This window comes from Benincasa hispida, chromosome 1 (genome assembly GCF_027475165.1).
Source record: "Benincasa hispida cultivar pf3 chromosome 1, pf3_genome.v1.1, whole genome shotgun sequence".
Lineage (NCBI taxonomy): Eukaryota > Viridiplantae > Streptophyta > Magnoliopsida > Cucurbitales > Cucurbitaceae > Benincasa > Benincasa hispida.
In genome coordinates, this window is record NC_143478.1 from 65,529,560 (window position 1) to 65,546,180 (window position 16,621).

Genomic DNA, 16,621 nt, shown 5'->3' on the forward strand with positions numbered 1-16,621 from the left:
TACACACTTCTTCTCAATTGGATGCCATAATCTAAAACCTTTTACACCTTCAGGGAACCCCAAAAACATGCATTTGATAGCTCGGACATTCAACTTCCCCTTACTCTGATGTACAAAACCAATACACTCGAAAACCCTTAGGTTACTTAGATTAGGTGGGTGATTGGTCCATTTTTCTTCAGGAGTATGCAGATCTAGAGAAGCATAAGGGCATCTATTTAATGTGTAAATAGTATAGAAGGCTATTTCAGCCCAAAACTTCTCTGGTAGAATAGTATCAGATAAGAGACTTCTAACACTTTCAAGTATAGTTTTGTTCAGCTTCTTTGCCACCCCATTTTGTTGAGGTGTGTACCTCATTGTTCTGTGTCTAACTATTCCTTGTTATCTACAAAGAACATTGAATTCTTCTACACAAAATTCAAGTCCATTATCTGTTCTAGGGCATTTAATTTGACAGCTAGTTTGTTTTTCAACCACTGTCTTCCATTCCTTGAATTTCTCAAAGGCCATATCTTTAGTTTTAAGAAAGTATATCCAATATTTTCTAGAGAAGTCATCAACATAAATTAGGAAATACCTGACACCACTTAAGGATTGGAATGGTGAAGGGCCCCATAGGTCTGAATGCACATAGTCAAGGATTGCTTTAGTTGTGTGTTGGGCCTTGGTAAAACTCTGTCTTGTTGCCTTCCTTATTACACAATGTTCACAAAAGGATAGGCCTTGATGAACCCCTTTAGGTAGGATCCCTTATTTTTCTAGAGCTTGAAGGCCTTTGGCACTAATGTGTGAAAGTCTTTTGTGCCAAAGGTCTCATTCAGTAGGTCCTTTAGATGTTACAACAAGAGTTGATTGTAACTTTTGAACTCGTTGAACTATATAGACCCCATTTATTTTAACCCCTCTGAAAACTAGCTTAGCATCCTTCAAAACTTCACAATAGCCTCATTTTTCTCTGTATTCACAACCAATTGAGTCAAGCATGCCCAAAGATCATATTTCTTTTTAACTTGGGCACATGTCTGACATTTCTTAGTAGTTTTACTGACCCATCTTCTGAAACTGAGCCAATACCAACTACTGGACATGAGTAATTGTTACCCATGTATACTGAGCCTCCTTCCATTTCTTTATAAGTGTTGAACCAGTCATTGTTAGGGGTCATATGAAAAAAACACCATGAGTCTAAAACCCAATCAAGGTTCTTAGCTGGTTCTTCATATTTTGCCTTTTGATTTGAGGTCGCTAGAGCATCTGAGTAGAAGAATGAATCTTCCCCTACTAAGGCTTCCTCTGATTGTGAAGATTGGTTTTTCTGGTTTTGGTTTTATTTTTCTGTTCATTCTTCCATTTTAAGGTTTTTCCATCTTTGATTAGAGGCCCAATCTTTTTGCAATACTTGCATCTAATCTTTGACTTCTCTTTGTTTTCTTCTGTGATGCCTTGTTTGTCCTTCTCTTTATTGTGATGCTTTGACTTGCCTTTCACCAATAATCCCTCTGTACTAGGTTTTTCTTCTTTATTTGTTATCAATTCCATCTCTTTAATTCTAAGAGCTGAAGTGATAATATCTATCGTGACTGAATCTCTTCCATATTTTAAAGTTGTTTTCACATCATTATACATTTCTGGAAGTGAATTTAAAAGGACAAAGGCTTAATTATTTATCCCTATAGTATCACCTTGGATTTTAAATTCAGCTTAATCTTTTTAAATTCATCAAGATTCTTTGTCAATGTTTTAGATGGATTCATTTTGAATGTAAAGAATATTTCCCTCAAGAAGAGTTTGTTATGCAGATCTTTTGTTTCATATAGCTCATTTAGCTTTGTCCACATTTTAAATGTTGTATCTTGATCAATGACTTGTCTAAGTACACTATTTGAGAGATTCAGGACAAGAGTTCCATGTGTAATTAACTCCATGTTTTCTCTTTCATCATCTGTTATAGAAATAGGGAGTTTAAAGGGATCTTAAGAGCTTTATGAGCCTTTTGTTGCCCCAATACAACTCTGCTTTTAGCCTTCCATAGACTGAAATCTCCTTTCCCATCAAATTTCTCTATATCATACCTTGCAACAACCATCTTTTTCCTTCTTGTATGTTCACTATGATCTAAGATTAGCTTTCTTGAATTCTTGACTAATCTTTCTTGTTCTTGCAGGCTCTGATACCACTTTGTTGGGATTGTCCACTATGCACTGAGGCCAAAACTAGAAAGGAAAACACACCATGAGCTGAAAACCTCTAGTATTTGAAAAAACATATGGCTAAGCATAATCCACGTGAAAAGAAAATCCTCCCTTACACGTTGAGGGTTAGGATTTACTTAGCCAACTAATGCCTTACAGATTGCAATCAATTTGTTTCAGTTTGTCATTTATGTCATTTTTTCAATGAGAAAACGAGAGAGAGTATGGAGAAGTTTGAGGGTTCCGAAGAAAAAACACTTTAGCATGTAGAGAAGAAGAGAAGTAAGGGTGAAGAGAAGAAGAAAAGAAGATTAACACATAGATTTTTAACGTAGTTAGGCAAAGTAAAGACTACATCCACAGAGAAGTTGGAGGATATTATTTCTTGGATAGATTAGAGGAAAATATAGATAAGTTGTAAAGTTTTTTTAAGTAATTTCTTAACTTGTAATCAGCTTATAGCTACTATTTATATATAGGATTTACAAAGTAGTTACAACGGTATGTAAAGGTTAATTTCATATTAATTCTCAACAGAATCTCTCCCAACCTTCGAAAATCAAAATTTTTTACCTTTAGATTACATCATCGTTGAGTGAATTCACTGAAACAATAAAAAAACACATCACCTCTCCATTCTCGATCTCCGTTCCTCACTCTCGCTCTCGATCCACTTTTTATCTTATTTTTTCTCCTATCTTTAGTTCATCTTCTTTAATGAACCAAACCTCTATACCTTGAAGGGCCAATGTTTGGGTGTCGAAGAATTGGGCATCGTTGTGAGGCACTAGAGTCTACTATGGTTGTGCATAGTCTGTTGGAAATTTATACTTAGATATAAATAAAATGCATAAAATTAATTATATATAAAATTCTTACTTCTACAGGTTAGTGCCAAACTCGAGACTACGACCAGTTTTTTGTAATTACAGGTTCAACTATAATAAAGATTGCAATGGTTCCAAAACTCACACTACAAATCTTTCCTCAAGTCCAACACGAATTGTTTGATTTCCTATATCACAACTCAGTATCTTGAAATTTATAATGAATGAGAAACACATAAGTCTTCTGAGTTTTTTCCTTTTTGCCGCACACTGTAGCATTAAAGAACACACTTTCGGCTGCCAAATATATCAAGATGCCGTCACTTTTTCACTTATCGGCTACTCCAACTCTCAGTTTAAAAAAACATATATATGTGTTTGTTACACAATAAATAACCTAAACCCACATGGGCTTAGGCTCAATAATTCTAAAGGAAAAGAAAAACCTTCAGCAAATGACTTTGGGATGTTTCTTCAATTTTGACTTTGGTCACAATTCTCACATAGTTGTCGATCGAAAATGCACACACATACTATTCGTGGGGGTTTCATCGATGGTTTGCGTGAAAACGTTGGACAATAAGATGAAGATTCGAGGAAAGGAGCAACAACTACAACAAATATACCTCTTAATAGCATTTGAGCATAGCCTTTCTTATAAAATGCTATAAAAAATAAAAGAAAAAGCAGGAACTCTAAAATTAGAGGGCGCAAGCTCTTCCCATGAAAACAAAAATTTGCTTTTTGGCAATCTCTCTCCAAGACTTCCGCTAATTTTTGTTCTCTCTCATTCTTCTCATTCGTTCTCTCTCATTATTCTCCTTTGTTCTCTTCTTCTTTATCATCTCCTTCGTCTTTTCTTCTTCGTCTTCTCCTTCGTTCTCTTCAGTCGCTACCTCTATCTATTATGTTCTCTCTCAGTATCTTCTCTTTTGTCCTTTTCAATCTTTGACCATCTCTAAGCATTGTTCTCCAAAATTTCAGCCTTCGTCTTCATTCAACTGTGTTGTGCCTTAATTCAAGATTCTATGTGTGTTGTGCACCGATTCATGAAATTTGTGAGGTAAATAGGTTTCCACTTTTTTTCATCCTTTACTTTTGTTGCAATTTGCTCTTCCTTGCTCTTATTTTGCAATTTTACATCTGGAATATCTATATTCCTAGGTTTTATTTTTAATTTCTTTATTATAGCGCTATATATGATAAAAGCCCTAAAATTTTCTAGATTTGAGATTGCTTCGATAGATTTCTGCTGAAGTTTTGGTAATTTTCTACTATGTTTTCTTCATTTCTCATAATTTTTAATCCATTTGACCGTGTTGAATCTAAAAAGAAATATTAATCATTACAAATTAGTATATACAAATAAGAGAAACTATAGCAACGAAGATACTTGTAGCATTTCTAGAAACACCACTGACAAAATCGATGAAACTTGACGTCTCTAAGGTCTTTCTTCCACATCTTTCCTCCTTCTCTTTTCAACTCTCTCTAATGTGTTTTTGATGTAGATTTCCAAGAATTCTAGCCTTATGGTAAAAATTTGCAAAGAAAGATTTCCAACAAAGGTTCATCTCATAATCTACTTCATCTTCTTTTCTCTATCTCTCATATTTTGGATGATTTGGCTTTTCGCTTTGGATGTCTTAGTTTGTGGCTTTTCTAGGTTTTAATTTTTGTTTCTTGAACTTGTTTCTTTATGGGTTTTAGTTTTTAGAGAAAAAACGTGCGACTTCTTTTCTATCAAGTTTAAAGGGTCGATGGTAGTTTGGAAGTTTGGCTATTTTTTCTCTGTTAAATACAGAAAAGTCAAGAAATGAGGAATAAATTTCTTTACATTCTGCCGTAAGTACAGTTGATTGCAAAATAAAGTTTGTTGCTTTACATTGACGATTACATAATTTTGTTCAAACTCCAAATATTTACAAAATTTAATCAAAATTCAAAAGAATTTTACCCTTCATATACTTGCCAAGTCTTTATCCTCACCTTATTGTTGGTTCTTGAAATCAACGCTCTATTTACTCTTATGTTTGAAACTTCAGCTTCTGAGTTTCTAGCTCCCAAGCTTCCAATGTTGCAATGGAATTAAGAAATCAGATCAAAACTATTACAGAAAGAATTGAAAACAAGAAACGAAGTTGCAGGCAGTTCGTTGTCGTCATTCTTTCTGTTATGATTGTTGTAACCACCACAACTTTTTCATTGACTATGAGTGGCTGTATAAAAAGAAAAAAAAGTGAGAATAGAGTAAGAGAGAGTAATCATTTTGTAAGAAGTTTAATGAAGAAGAAATAAAAGAGATCCTCCCGATTTGCACAGTGGACGTAGGCCTTTGGCTGAACCACTTAAATACTTGTGTTCTTTCTTTCTTTCTTTACGATCGTCTAGCATTTACTTAAGTATCGTGTACACGATCGTTTAGCTTCATATTGCAACGTCTATATGATCGTCTAGTTCCTCAGCTGTCGTCTATACGATCATTTAGTTCTTCACAACAATCGTCTAGTGCTTCTTAATATCGTTTACTAATTGAACTATCGTATAGTGGAGCTTCGTCTATTAATTAAGCTGCCTTCAGGTAAACGATTGAAGAGTTTTGAAGCTTGAAGCATACAACCTTCCCTGAGTCTTGAAGTGTACTTAACCGTTAATGCTGAGTAATTTTGGCTTGCAAACAAGTTGATCATAGTTATCTGGGACAACAAGTGGTATCAGAGCTCAGGAAAAAACTAAAGACAGATCCAAGATTTGAATTCTTGCATACTTCAAATCAGATAAATCAATCTTGAAGTTCAAGAATGGCTACAACCAGGTATGAAATTGAGAAGTTTGATGGTAAGACAAACTTTGAATTATGGAAAGTGAAGAATAAGACAATTCTGGGACAGTAGAAGGCACTTTTGGCTATTACAGACCCTGCAAAATACCCTGAAACACTCACCGATGCAGAGAAAGAGACAATAGAGGTAAATGCTTATGGAACTATTATCTTGAATGTTACAGATAGTGTTTTAAGGCAGATTGTTGACCAACCTATTACTTATGCCCTCTGGAACAAACTGAATGAGATTTATCTCAACAAAGACTTGCCTAATAAAACTCTATTGAGGGAAAGATTTTTCACATACAAGATGGATGCTGCAAAGTCCCTCACTGATAATTTGAACGAGTTTAAGAGACTGCCATCAGAATTCAGATCAATAGAAGACAATATTGGGGAAGAAAATGAGGCTTTCGGCTTACTTAACTATCTACAAGAATCATTTAAAGATGTCAAGATAACCATGAAGTATGGTAGAGAAAGAATCACTACAGAAACAATAATTTCAGCAATAAGAGTCAGAGAACTAGAGTTACAGATGAGCAAGAAAGATTAGCAAGGAGAAGAAGACTTGTTTTCAAAGGGGAAAACAAAGAACAATGAGAAGGGAAAGCAGAATGGTGGTGACAAGTCTAAGATCAAGTGTCATTTTTTCCACAAGCTTGGACACATGAAGAAAGACTATTGTTGTCACACCCCCTCCAGATTTCTCTCTTAGCCCAGGTAAGGGCATGACTGTAGTAGTTATCAACCCTTTTATGATACTTACTGCCTACTAACTCTTTTTTAAATAATCTGATACCAACATGCAATCTCAAACACAGTGACTGCCACTAAGGCCAAACAAACATTAACCATTAAATACAAAACATTTATAGAGATTACAACACATAAGTCTCAACTCCTAAACTTAGTCCCTACATGAAATAACTACAACATGTGTACAATATTTACAGTAACCACCTATTTGACGCGTTATTAGAACTTCTGATTTTAAGTGGCAGAGTAGATGCATAGCCATCTTTGGAGGATTTGACCGTTACCTAGGGAAGAAAACATTTGAAAAATAGAGTGAGCTATTAGCTCAGTGAGTGACTTAAGAAAGAAAACAGGTTCTCATGCATAAGTCTCAATAAAGAGATCATACTGAAACATGTGTCTTTATAGTAACCTTGTATTGAAATGTAAACTTCCCAAGCATAAAACATGTAAAACTGTTTTCATTATAAAACATTAAACTATTCCTTAGTTGAGAGTAACCCTGCTATGGTTAAACCCAACGTCAATTCCTTAGTCAAGAGAGAACCCTTTTACTCAATCTCTGACTTCAAACTACCTACGTGCACGTGGTTATAACTAAGTATCGTCATACCTTAGGTACTATTGTACTCAATCTCTGACTTCAAACTACCTACATGCACGTGGTTATAACTAAGTACCATCATGTCTTAGGTACTATTGCTTAGATATCTTCTCAATGTTCTTCAGTATTAAGCGACCGGATACCTTCTCAATGTCCTTCAGTATTGAGCTTGAAGTAACATTAGTCATACTAAGACTTACTCTTTAAAGTATGTAAAGATAAATGCATGGAAACATGTTTTTAAAGGTACTAATAAATGCTTTGTGTATCTGAACACACATAAATAGTTTTGCAACATACTTTCATACATGATATGCGTTTGAAAACATAAACTCATAGTTTGCTTGGAAAACTACTTTGGAAAATAGCTAGTATGAGAATAATCTTTCTTAAAATCATGGTTTCTTTAAAAACATTATAAATACTTAGTCACTCACAACTTTAGGGCCACTTCTTAAAGGTTTATATGCTTCTAGCAATGGTGTCAATCCTGTGAACATAACAACATATATTTAGCTACTAGCAATGGCCTCCCTTTTAAGACTAACTCTTAATTAAGCTTTGCATTTAGCCTTCCCCTAGAAGACCTTCACTCAAATGCATACTTGGCTATAGGTTAAGTACTTAGAAATTTCCTTGAGATTTTGGCTCTTGCTATGTGGGCAACAAACCTTACCAACGCATACCCACTGTGTAACCAACACTAGCTCTAAGTGTTCCTTTAGCCGCACAAGGTCATCACAAAGGCCTCTATACGTCCTAGCCTTCAATGCAGGCCTCCTTAGTCCAAACAAAAAGTCAAACGTATAGAAGGGCTCAGCCCTTAGTCTGTCTGAGCGTTTATTGTGAGCTGCCAACTTACTCAACCCAAGTAGCTACCTGCTTGTTCATATAATTCCAGATTCGAATTATTTTATTAATAACTCAAATTCTAGAGTTCATCTCAAGAAATTTCCTTCTACTAACTTGTTTAGAATTGAATTAGGAAGCGTATCTTAAAATTTCAGCTTCAAACTTTTCGTGATTCATCTTAGAGCCTTAGTTCTTCATTTATGGCCCGGATTCACCCATGAACTGAACCTCTTGTCAATTTTTTTCCTTCCACCTTATTCCGGTGAGATCTTTTTCTAGAAGCACTACTTCTAAAACTAGACTCTTAGAGCTTTCCAACGACACCAAAAGCTCTCAATTTGCATGAAGGGATTGTCAAACTGAGCATTTGAAGTTCGTCCTTCCTTTTTTACTACCTCCCACCGTTTATTATAAATGCTTAGCATGCACCTCCAGCTCAAGTGGAGTTAATTCCGGAGACTAAGATAGTTGATGCCCCTTAATCGGTGGTTAAAACTGATTACTTCACCTACTATCAACGCATGCTTTCAACTAGGTTCAACGCATAGCATAGTTCTCACGCAAACCTATTCCAACGCATGTGTTTTGTGCCTTGGCCTCCTCTTGGCTTCAATCATCATCGCACATTAGCCCTTTCAGCTTTGTAAAGCCTGACCCACGCAAGCTCTACTCATCGCATGCCAAGCTTGACCAACGCACAACTAGCCTTACTCCAGTGCACAACTCTAATGCACACCGAGTAGCTAGCACCTTGCGCTCAACGCCTAGACTGGTTTGATCGCATGCAATGCCTCAATCATTTAGCTTTGCACCCATCGTCTATCTCTCACTGTCTCTAATCGTCTTGCACTCACATTCTCGCTCATTGTATAGTGCTTACACCCATCGTCTAGTGCATCACGCCCACCTCGCCCCGAGCCTGCACTCTTAAGCCCGAGGAGAGGCGTGAGAGACTGCAGATACCACCCTTTTATGATACCTACTGTCCAATTGAACCTCTTTACTACACTCAATAAACTTTAAGTCAAGGAGATAACAACAACTGATTAAGTAGGCCCATTTTATATTACAACCATGTAATATTTATACAACTCCAAGACTTAACTACAAAGTTTACAACAACAATTGTAAAACCCTTTGGAATTATAACTGTGGCTTGTGGCAAACCTTGACCTTAGCAGCACCCTGGAACTCCTCACCTTTCACTATCTGGGGTGGGGAGAAGACATAAAACATGGAAAACATGAGCTACAAAGCTCAGTGAGTGATTATTCTATTGTTTGTATGATTGATTTCTATGTATATATGTGAATATAATATATTTATATATATATATATATATATATATATATATATATATATATATATATATAGGTTATGTTTGAAATATTGGTATGATCGGGAAATGTGTTTTGCCTAAACTTAATTGTTGTTGTATTGTTGTCATAATGCGTGTGTCATTGTGTTGGAATGGGATTTATACTCGGGATACTGTTAGCATGCCTTATGGACGCTTGGCTGAGAATGTCAAGGTACCTGACTGGAATTGTCAATGTACTCAAGCATGACTAATAGGAACTAATAATATAGTCAGCGGACTATAGGATTTTGTCCAAGTTTGGTCTTCGCGGAGAATACCCAGTGAAGATACATGATCATGCCAAAGTTGTCCAGCTAATAGGCTGGGGTGGTTACATTTTATTATGTGATTATTGTTGATTGTGGAATTGTATTCCCAAAAATGAATTTCTGAAATCAAACCTATGTTTGTATAAAACATTACATTTTGTTATGTGATATTTGTTGTTTATGGAATTGTTTTCCCAAAGATGAATTTCTGTATGTTTGTTTAAAAGCTGCCACTCACTGAGCTTTGTAGCTCATGTTTTCCATGTTTTATATTTTCCCCCCAAGTAGCGAAAGGTGAGGATTTCTAGGGTGCTGCTAAGCTCAAAGTCTGCCACAAGCCACAGTCACACTTCCAGCATTTAGAGTGGTTGATGTAAACTTTGTAGCTAATCTTGAAAGTTGTATAAATGTTGTGCTGTTGATTATAAAATGAGTTAGATAAATAATTGTTGTTTACATCTTTGACTTAAAGTTTATTGAGGACAGTAAAGAGGTTCAGTTGGGCAGTAAGTATCACAAAAGGGTGGTATCTGCGGTCCCTTATGTCTCTCCTCGGGCTCGTGAGTGCGGGCCCGGGGCGGGGTGTGACAACTTGGTATCAGAGTATAAGTTTTTAGGAAAGTTGAGGAATTAGTTTATACCAACTTGGATCAGAGCAAAGGTATACGTATAACCTGGGGAAAGGTTGAGATTGAGTTGATACTAGTCTAGTATCAAAGCATAAATTCTTGGAAACCGAAGGGTTAAGTCTAGAAAACTTGAGGTTTGTGTTAAGTAAAACCAGAAGAAGTGTGGTAGGTTAAAGGTTTAAAGAGAAATCTAAGAATTAGTCAAAGTAGACTAAGACAAATGGCGGAAGTGGCATGACTTAGCAGACAACCGGAGTTGGAACTCACAATGCTACCTGAAGATCTACCGAGGGAGGTAAGTATGAATTAAATTATTCTCATTTAGTATTTGAGATAGAAAATTTATGTTGTAGATAGTTTGGTTCAACATCTAGCTTTGCGATGGCTAGGTGGGGTATCGTTGGACAAACTAAGAAATTAATATCAGAGTAGTGCAGTGGAAGCGTGATAACAGACAGGGTTATAAGAGTTTACAAAAAAGGTTGTCGTGAAACCTGAAACCGGAGTAAGTTTGAGTAAATTTTGAGGACGAAATTTTCTTAAGGGGGAAGTAAATGTGAAACCCGGATTTCCATTTTTCCTACTTAAGCAGGAAATTAAGGGAATTAACTAAGTGAAATTTAAATCCTATGTTAAAAAGAAGGAAAATTCTAAGTGTTTAAATAGATTGTTGAGTAACTTTGAGATAAGCCTTACCTAATGAAAATTTGGTTAAGTATGAATCCAAAAAGAACTGTGCGTTGGAAGCCAAGAAAGAAATGGCTTAAGTATTTGACGATGTGTTGGCCTTGAGCTAAGCGTTGGTGTTGTGCCATGCATTGGCCATGAACATTTGAGAGGTTATTTGGGCGTTGAAAGAGGCTAAAGTGTGGCCAAGAGGAAAGGCTATGCGGGGACAAGCATGCGGCAACAATGTCTTAAGAGGTTAGCAAAGCATGCGGTAGCCTCAAGTTGCACGGACATGGGCACTGGGCGTTGGAGTTGCGCACGTTGGTTGATTGTGTAGTAAATAAGCAGTGCTACATGATGAGGTAGACGATCGTGTAGCAAATGAGCAGCGCTACACGATGGGGTATGCGATCGTATAGTAAGTGAGCGGCGCTACATGATGAGGTAGGCGATCATGTAGGCAGGCACTAGACGATCGTATAGAAAATGCGTGGAACTAAGGGATACGGTAGGCGATCGTGTGAAACGGTGCGGGGAGTCGTGCTAAATGATAACACTATACGATGATGCGATAGACGATAGCGATGATGCGCTAGATGATAGCCATGATGTGCTACACGATGGGCATCAGCGCTACACGATGAGCAAAAGCTGTACGGTAGGCTGTGTGCTATGCGATGGTGCTATGCGGCGACCTTGCTAAAATGATGAGCTAGGCGATGAGACAAGCCATGGTGGACACATGGTGAAATGTCTTTGTGTTGTTAAGGCTGGTGGTACATAAGGCTTATGAGGTTAGTTTGCGTTGGTCTTGAACAAGAGACTAAGGACGTTGGCAAATAAGGACATACATGCGTTGGTCATAGGGGATGCATTAGCAAGAGGCTAAGCAATGGTAAACTGTACCATGAGACGTTGAGTTGAGACCTAGCTTGACTTATGGGTTGTTATGCGTTGGTGAGGTGCTATGTGCCAAGGACATCCGAGGGCATGTGGGCGTATAGAACAAGGCTAATAGTATGCGTTGGAGGAGTGTTGGTCATAATCCTAGTTGAGCGCATAGGCCAAAGGTAAGCCATGCGAAAGAGAAGGATGAACATTGCGAGCATCTAGCATATGTGACTAAGTTGAGTCAATTGGATGCACAAGGTAAGGTTGTGTTAATTAGACATGGCACAATCAAGGTTAGTAGGTTGCATACGGGGCAAGGTGTTATGCGGAAATGGCTTGAAGGGTGTTATTTCGAGGTTAAAAAGACACTTCAAGTGTGTAAAGATGGGATGGACGCATGCGTCAATGGGTGGTGTTCGGACATAGGTATGTTACGCCAATTGGATGGATGCATTTGAGGTTGGATGGACGCATAGGCCGTATGAGGGAGCGATCGGCCAAGATGGCTTGAGCCCATAAGAGTGTGGAATGCGTCGATGGTGATGCTAAATCATCCGGACATGTGGCTTGTTGAGGAGAAATCTTGGGCTCCAAGCAAGTGAGGTGGATGCACAAAAAGACATGCAAATTTGAGCGCTATGTGTTGGCTAAAGAAGAGGAAGACACCTTGGATTGCGATGGCCTGAAGGTTGCATTAATAGTGTAGGGAAAGGACACCTGGACATATGGCCAAGCAGGAGGTGTAGCACCTGGGGAGATTTTGGACGCCTATAAATAGAGCCAAGGACTTCTCTTCAGATCATAACTTGAATTCTCTTTAAAGTACATTAGAAAGAGTGTATGGGGACTGAGTGGGAGGAAACTATGCTTTGATGAAGGAATGCATACGTTGGTAGCAAGACCATGCGTTGGTCAAGAGGTTCCAAGAGGAGGAGATGCTGTCGGACAGGAAGGTCTAGAAGTAGCACCAACTTGAGATGAGGATATCTCCCAGAATACTTATGAGTTTGGTGTGATTCTAAAGCCACCTGAAATCTATGAGAGTCTAGTTTTAATGGTAGGGTTGCCGGAAAAGAAGCTTTTAGGAATCGGGCTGAAGAATGAGGAAAAGACAGAAGGGTCGAGCTATCGGGTAAGCTTGGGCTAGTCTTGATATTTTGATGATTCCGGCCAAACCACGAAGAGTTCTAAGTTAAGATTTTAGGGTAAGATTTCTGAGACATTTTAGAACATGTTTACAGAAGAAAGTATCTTAAAATAAGGTCTGTAACTATAGTAATCTAAGCTGATAATTGAATCTGGAATTTAGGATTCAAAAGGGAAACCAAGGAAACCTAAGGAACTTCGGAGAGGAAAGTTCCTAACCAACCAAGGTGAGTGGTTGTTCCATTGTTTGTATGGTTGATTTCTATATATATATGATTATATATATAGGTTGTACTTGAAAATTGGCATGATCGGGAAATGTGATTGTCTGGATTAAATTATTATTATGCTTGTTAAAATATTGCCTGGGATTGTGCTGGAAACTAAAATAGTACCCAGGATTTAGTTAGCATGCTTGAAAAAGGTACTTGGAGGGATTAGTCAGTATAATTGGCGGGATTAGTCAGCTTTGTTAGCGAAAAAAATATAGTCAAGATATCTAAGCATAGCTAGTGGAAGTTAGTCGATGTGCACATTCGGCGGGATATTGGGATACTAAGGAGGTTTCCACGGGATTTTTTTGTATATTGTGTTAGGATACGTATGGGAGTACCTGGGAAATACATGATCATACCAAGGGTAACCAGTTGACATGCTGGGGTAATTACATTTTGTTATGTGATTGTTGTTGTTTGTGGAATTATTTTCCTAAAGATGAATTTCTGTAATCAAACTTATGTTTGTTTAAAAGCTGCCACCCATTGAATTTGTAGCTCATGTTTTCCATGTTTTATGTCCCCCCCTCCCAGGTAGCGAAAAGTGAGGTGTTCTAGGGTGTTGCTAAGGTCAAGGTCTACCACAAGCCATAGTCACACTTCCGGCATTTAGGGTGGTTGATGTAAACTTTGTAGCTAATCTTAAAAGTTGTATAAACGTTGTGCTGTTGATAATAAAATGAGTTAGATAAATAATTGTTGTTTACATCTTTGACTTAAAGTTTACTGAGGATAGTAAAGAGGTTCAGAGTAGCAGTAGGTATCACAAAAGGAAGGTATTTGCGGTCCCTCACGTCTCTCCTCGGGCTCGGGAGTGCGGGCCCGGGGCGGGGTGTGACACATCGTCTAGTGCTTATGCTTATCGTGTAGCGCTATCGTCTAGCTCATCGTCTAGCGCCGCAAGAATCTATGCGATTGTCTGTGTGCAACGCTCCAATGCCCAATGCCCACGCTTGCGCACACCCGATCCTGCCGCATGCATACTAACCTCTCAAGTCTTGGTTGCCGCATGCCTTGTCCACGCATAGGGTTGCTTTCCCTCAACATGAATCTTCTTGGCGTGCACAACCAATGCATGGTTTCTCTTCACTTGGCCACACTTGGCTTCCTTAAGAGCCCAACTAACCTCAACAAATAGGTAAGGCCAACGCATGGCTCAACTCCAATGCCTAGCACAAAGCCAATGCATGGGCAAACACTTAGCCAATTTCTAACTTCACCCGAAAGTCAAGCTTCCAAACTTAAACATTTCTTCTAACTCTTCACCCCTTTTCCCTACAATTAAACATAACTTCTCACTTAACCTACTCACCATACTGGTCTCAGTAATGAACATACATAAGTAGGAAAATTAGGGTTCAGGGTTTACATTTACCTCCCCTTTAAGAAAATTTCGTTCTCGAAATTCTGCTACAAGTCCATCCATTAAACAACTGCGGATACTTATTTTTCATTTGCTCTTCAGCTTCCCATGTAACTTCTTCAGTAGGTTTCTCCATAACACCTTTACTAAAGGTATTGTCTTGTTTCTCAAGACTTGCTCTTTCCTATCAAGGATCTCCACTAGTTCCTCTTCGTATGACAAATTTTCCTTCAACCGCACTGGTTGTTCAGGTAACATATGGGTAGGATCTAGCACATACTTTCTTAGCATCGCCACATGAAACACATCATGGATACGAGATAGCTCTGGAGTTAACTCTAACCTGTATGCCATTGGGTCAACTCGCTCTATTATCTCATAGGGTCCAATGTATCTCGGGCTTAACTTCCCTTTCCTACCAAACCTAAGTATTCATTTCCATGGGGGCAACTTAAGAAATACCTTATCGCCAACTTCAAATTCTAATTCTCCTCTCCGCTTATCTGCATAACTCTTTTATCTGTCTCGAGCTGTTTTAAGATTTTCTCTTATAATCTTAATACTATCTGACGTCAGCTGAACAAGTTTTGGGCCTAATAGTTACCTTTCTCCCACTTCATTCCAACATACCGGAGTCTTACATGGTCTCCTGTATAAAGCCTCATATGGAGCCATTTCGATACTCGAATGGTAACTGTTGTTATACGTAAATTCGATCAACGATAACATTTATTTATTTTTTCTAATGTCACTACTACTTTTTATTTTTATTAGGCATCATTTAGTTCTTTTTCCAAAAAAAAAAAAAAGGTATCTTTTGAAAAGACGCAAGTAGCCACTTTTGGCCCATTCTACATTTGAATTTTGAATCCAACCCAACTACTTTACACATGTGACATTGAAGTAAAATTATCTTACCAAGTATTTTTATATTTTTTCAAAACCTTTAAGAATTGTCATCATATGATTTGTAATATTCAACTTTATTGTCCAAATGGAGATCATCATGAAACATTGATTAAATAATACACTAATACCTCTACATTTTAGAACTCGATTATTTAATTATGCTCCTAAATTTTAAAAAACTTCATTTAAATCTTTAAACTTCGAAATTATTTAAAAAGTATCATTAAAAAGTGATGTCACTAAAATGTAGCATAAATAAAATATTATTTATAACTCAGTTTCAACTATATAGAATATTAAATCGGTGTTAACATTCATGACATCACAAATCATCTATAATTAAATAAATAAATAATTTATTTCTTATTTGGTTGATGTAGTTGTTTAATGTTTGGTTCTTTTCTAAATTGTCCTCCCTTTACCCGTAATTGTGCAAAAGGGGAAAATCACTCATTTTATTTTATCTTCCCCAAAATGTTTCCTAGTTTTTTTTTTTCATCCTATGAAGTACATAAAAAGAATACATATTTATCTATAATATGAATATATATGGAGATATATACTAGTGGCAAGTATATATTTGAAGGTACTGGTGGCAAAGTGTATATATGGAGGTACATATAATTGTGATAAGTATGTATATAAATGTATATGCATAATCCATATTATTTGTTGCATATAATATGTTGGACATTTGTGAGATTTATGTGGTTCACTAACAGTGTGTTAACTTAGCTATAACCACAAGCAAAAGGAGAACAGTTACTATTAGAGAGAATAATTCAAATTACAGATCAAATGTGCCCTAGAGTCAGAGAATTTGTATAACACACTTTTCTAAACTCCGTACTTAGTCATTTGAAGCACCAAATATCAAATTCAAGGCATTACAAGAGTTTTTATCGGAATATGTGATAAATAGATTAGAAGTTTTCATATATATATAAGAAATATGCTTTTAATGATTCAATACTAATTTTGATAAAAATGAAAATTATATTTAAAATGGTATGATTAAGTATTAAATTAATTTTGAGTAATTAAAGACA

At 37.0% G+C, this 16,621-nt stretch overlaps 1 protein-coding gene across 1 annotated transcript; it reads right to left on the reverse strand.

The window, feature by feature from the left end:
* Nucleotides 1–14,750: 14,750 nt before the first annotated feature.
* Nucleotides 14,751–15,338, reverse strand: LOC120078346 (uncharacterized). The gene is made up of 2 exons (XM_039032602.2): nucleotides 15,268–15,338; nucleotides 14,751–15,087 (listed from the first exon to the last, which is right to left on the reverse strand). Exons 1-2 carry the CDS (start codon nucleotides 15,336–15,338, stop codon nucleotides 14,751–14,753), a joined length of 408 nt encoding a protein of 135 aa, XP_038888530.2.
* Nucleotides 15,339–16,621: the final 1,283 nt, after the last annotated feature.